The sequence below is a fragment of the Penaeus vannamei genome, chromosome 19, assembly GCF_042767895.1.
Source record: "Penaeus vannamei isolate JL-2024 chromosome 19, ASM4276789v1, whole genome shotgun sequence".
Taxonomy (NCBI): Eukaryota; Metazoa; Arthropoda; class Malacostraca; order Decapoda; family Penaeidae; genus Penaeus; species Penaeus vannamei.
The window spans coordinates 19067948-19070077 of NC_091567.1; the positions used below are offsets into that span (position 1 = coordinate 19067948).

General features: G+C 44.4%; 1 protein-coding gene across 1 annotated transcript; it reads right to left on the reverse strand.

The window, feature by feature from the left end:
* Positions 1–476: 476 nt before the first annotated feature.
* On the reverse strand, positions 477–2130 carry LOC113811647 (venom peptide isomerase heavy chain). The gene has a single exon (XM_070134442.1). It carries the CDS (start codon positions 1342–1344, stop codon positions 526–528), a length of 819 nt encoding a protein of 272 aa, XP_069990543.1. The 5' UTR covers positions 1345–2130; the 3' UTR covers positions 477–525.

Genomic DNA, 2130 nt, shown 5'->3' on the forward strand with positions numbered 1-2130 from the left:
CGACAAGGCCACGAGCAAGGTCTATATAAGTATATATATAGACCTTGGCCACGAGTGCGCTCACGATCAAACACGTCCATAGAATGGCTGCGATGGACTTCTTAATCTTCATCTTTCCTCCCTCGGTGGATCTGAACACGTAAGGGAAGCCGCCAAATAAGCGAAGGGCGCCAAGAAGACCAACGAGGACACTGCCTTTCATCTTGGCAAAATACATAACAGCTCGCACGAGCACACTGTTTTACGTTAACGAGGGAGAGAGACTGAGCTCTCTGCTTCACCACATAATGCGCGTTATCTTGCCAGGAGGCACTGAACCCTGGATCAATGTCATGAGCTAACACCTTTAATGAGATGGCGTTGACAACAGGCAAACACCCCGCCAGGAGCTGACTTTATTACCGGATAGAAACGACGAAAATCAATATCCCGTGTGATGGTAGTCAAACATGCGTTAAAATCATACACTAATGTCAGTAAAATACAATTTATTCAGTGAACTGATTAATCTAAATGTAAGTAACTTCAAAGACCTAAAATCGTAGTAATCCACTCAGTGTATTTCGACACATCAACGTAAACTCCGGGATAGTCTGGACGACCGCAACCATTGCCGAAACTAATTACGCCCACGAGGTACCACTTAGAGGCAACCTCCTGTAGCAGCGGCCCTCCGGAATCGCCCTGACAAGCGTCTCGCCCGTCTCCTGCGCCGCATAACATGCTATCGGTGAAAAGGTCGCCGTACACGCGACAGGAGTCTAAGGGCAGAATAGCAACAGTTGCTTCATGAAGGTGAGGAGTAATGGCGCCATTTTCATGGAGGCGACCCCACCCTATCACCGTGGCAGGACCGGGAGAGACCGTGGTCGCAGCGGGAAGGCAAACAGGAGACAGCGACGCACCAAGCACCAGGTCTTCCTTCAACGTCAGAACAGCCAAGTCGTAGTCATGTACATTCCGACGACGATACTCGGGATGTATGGCCACCGCAGACACCCCAACAACACTTCTCCCACTGCTCACAGCAACATGTAGAAGGCTTAGGAACCACCTATAAGCGTAAACACAATGAGCAGCAGTAACGACGTGCCTGACGGAGACCAGGGTTCCTCCACAGAAGTGCCGGCCTCCTGAAGTGCGCAAGCTGGTGATCCAAGGCCATGCGCCCTCCTCCGATAGATTCCCTCCCACGATCCTGGCAGATGGGGAGAGGCCGCAGCTGAAGGGCAGAGGGGTCGGCACGCGAGGCTTGGCGTGAGACGCCCACGACCACCAAAAGCGCGGAAAGGAACCCTCACTAGGAGCGTAAATAAGGAGGACAGAGAATATGAAAGACTTCATGACGGCGGTTGTTATGCCATTTCCAGAGATAACAACTCAGTATATATATGTTCTATTGCACTTCACGGACCTGAATCATGTGACCTGACCTTGAATAGTAAGTGTTTAGGGGGACCTAGCCATGTTGTTTCGAAGCTTGGGAATAGGTATAAGGTAATTTGACAAGCTTCAGGTATTTTGATGGTTTTAATATTATATAGAACTGGAATAAAGGAAACTTAAAAGATAATCTCACCCATTTTCATTTTCCATACACAGGAAGTGTCATAAATTTTTCGTTTTATGAAGTCGTATTTTGTATATCCATGAAATAATATTATTGTGGAGCGAACGAATAAGAACAATTTTGGCATTCACATAGATCAATACGGATATAGATAAGGGCGATCGGAAGGTAACTTTCCTCCCTTTTAACCGATGACCAGAGCCTGCATAATTCCTCTCCAAGTTTTCAAAGGACTTACACATCCCTTCCTGCTCCAAGACGACAGACTTCATCAATACACAGCAACCCTCTTCTACTGCGTGCATCTCTATATGATCTTTTCCCGATGCCAACAATAAGATGTATATGTCAGGAGTTTTAGAAGTTTGGAATATTTCAATAATTATTATTATTTTATATCTAATAATGTAACCATTAATATTATCGCTATTTTTATTTCTATTAATATTACTATCATCACTGTTGTTGTTGCTGTTCATTTCATTACCATTATTATTTTTATCATTATTATTATTACTATTATTATTATTATCATTATTATTATTATCATTATCATTATT

Coding starts and splice junctions, on each gene's coding strand:
- LOC113811647 (XM_070134442.1), bottom strand. CDS start 1,344: ATGAAGTCTTTCATATTCTCTGTCCTCCTTATTTACGCTCCTAGTGAG.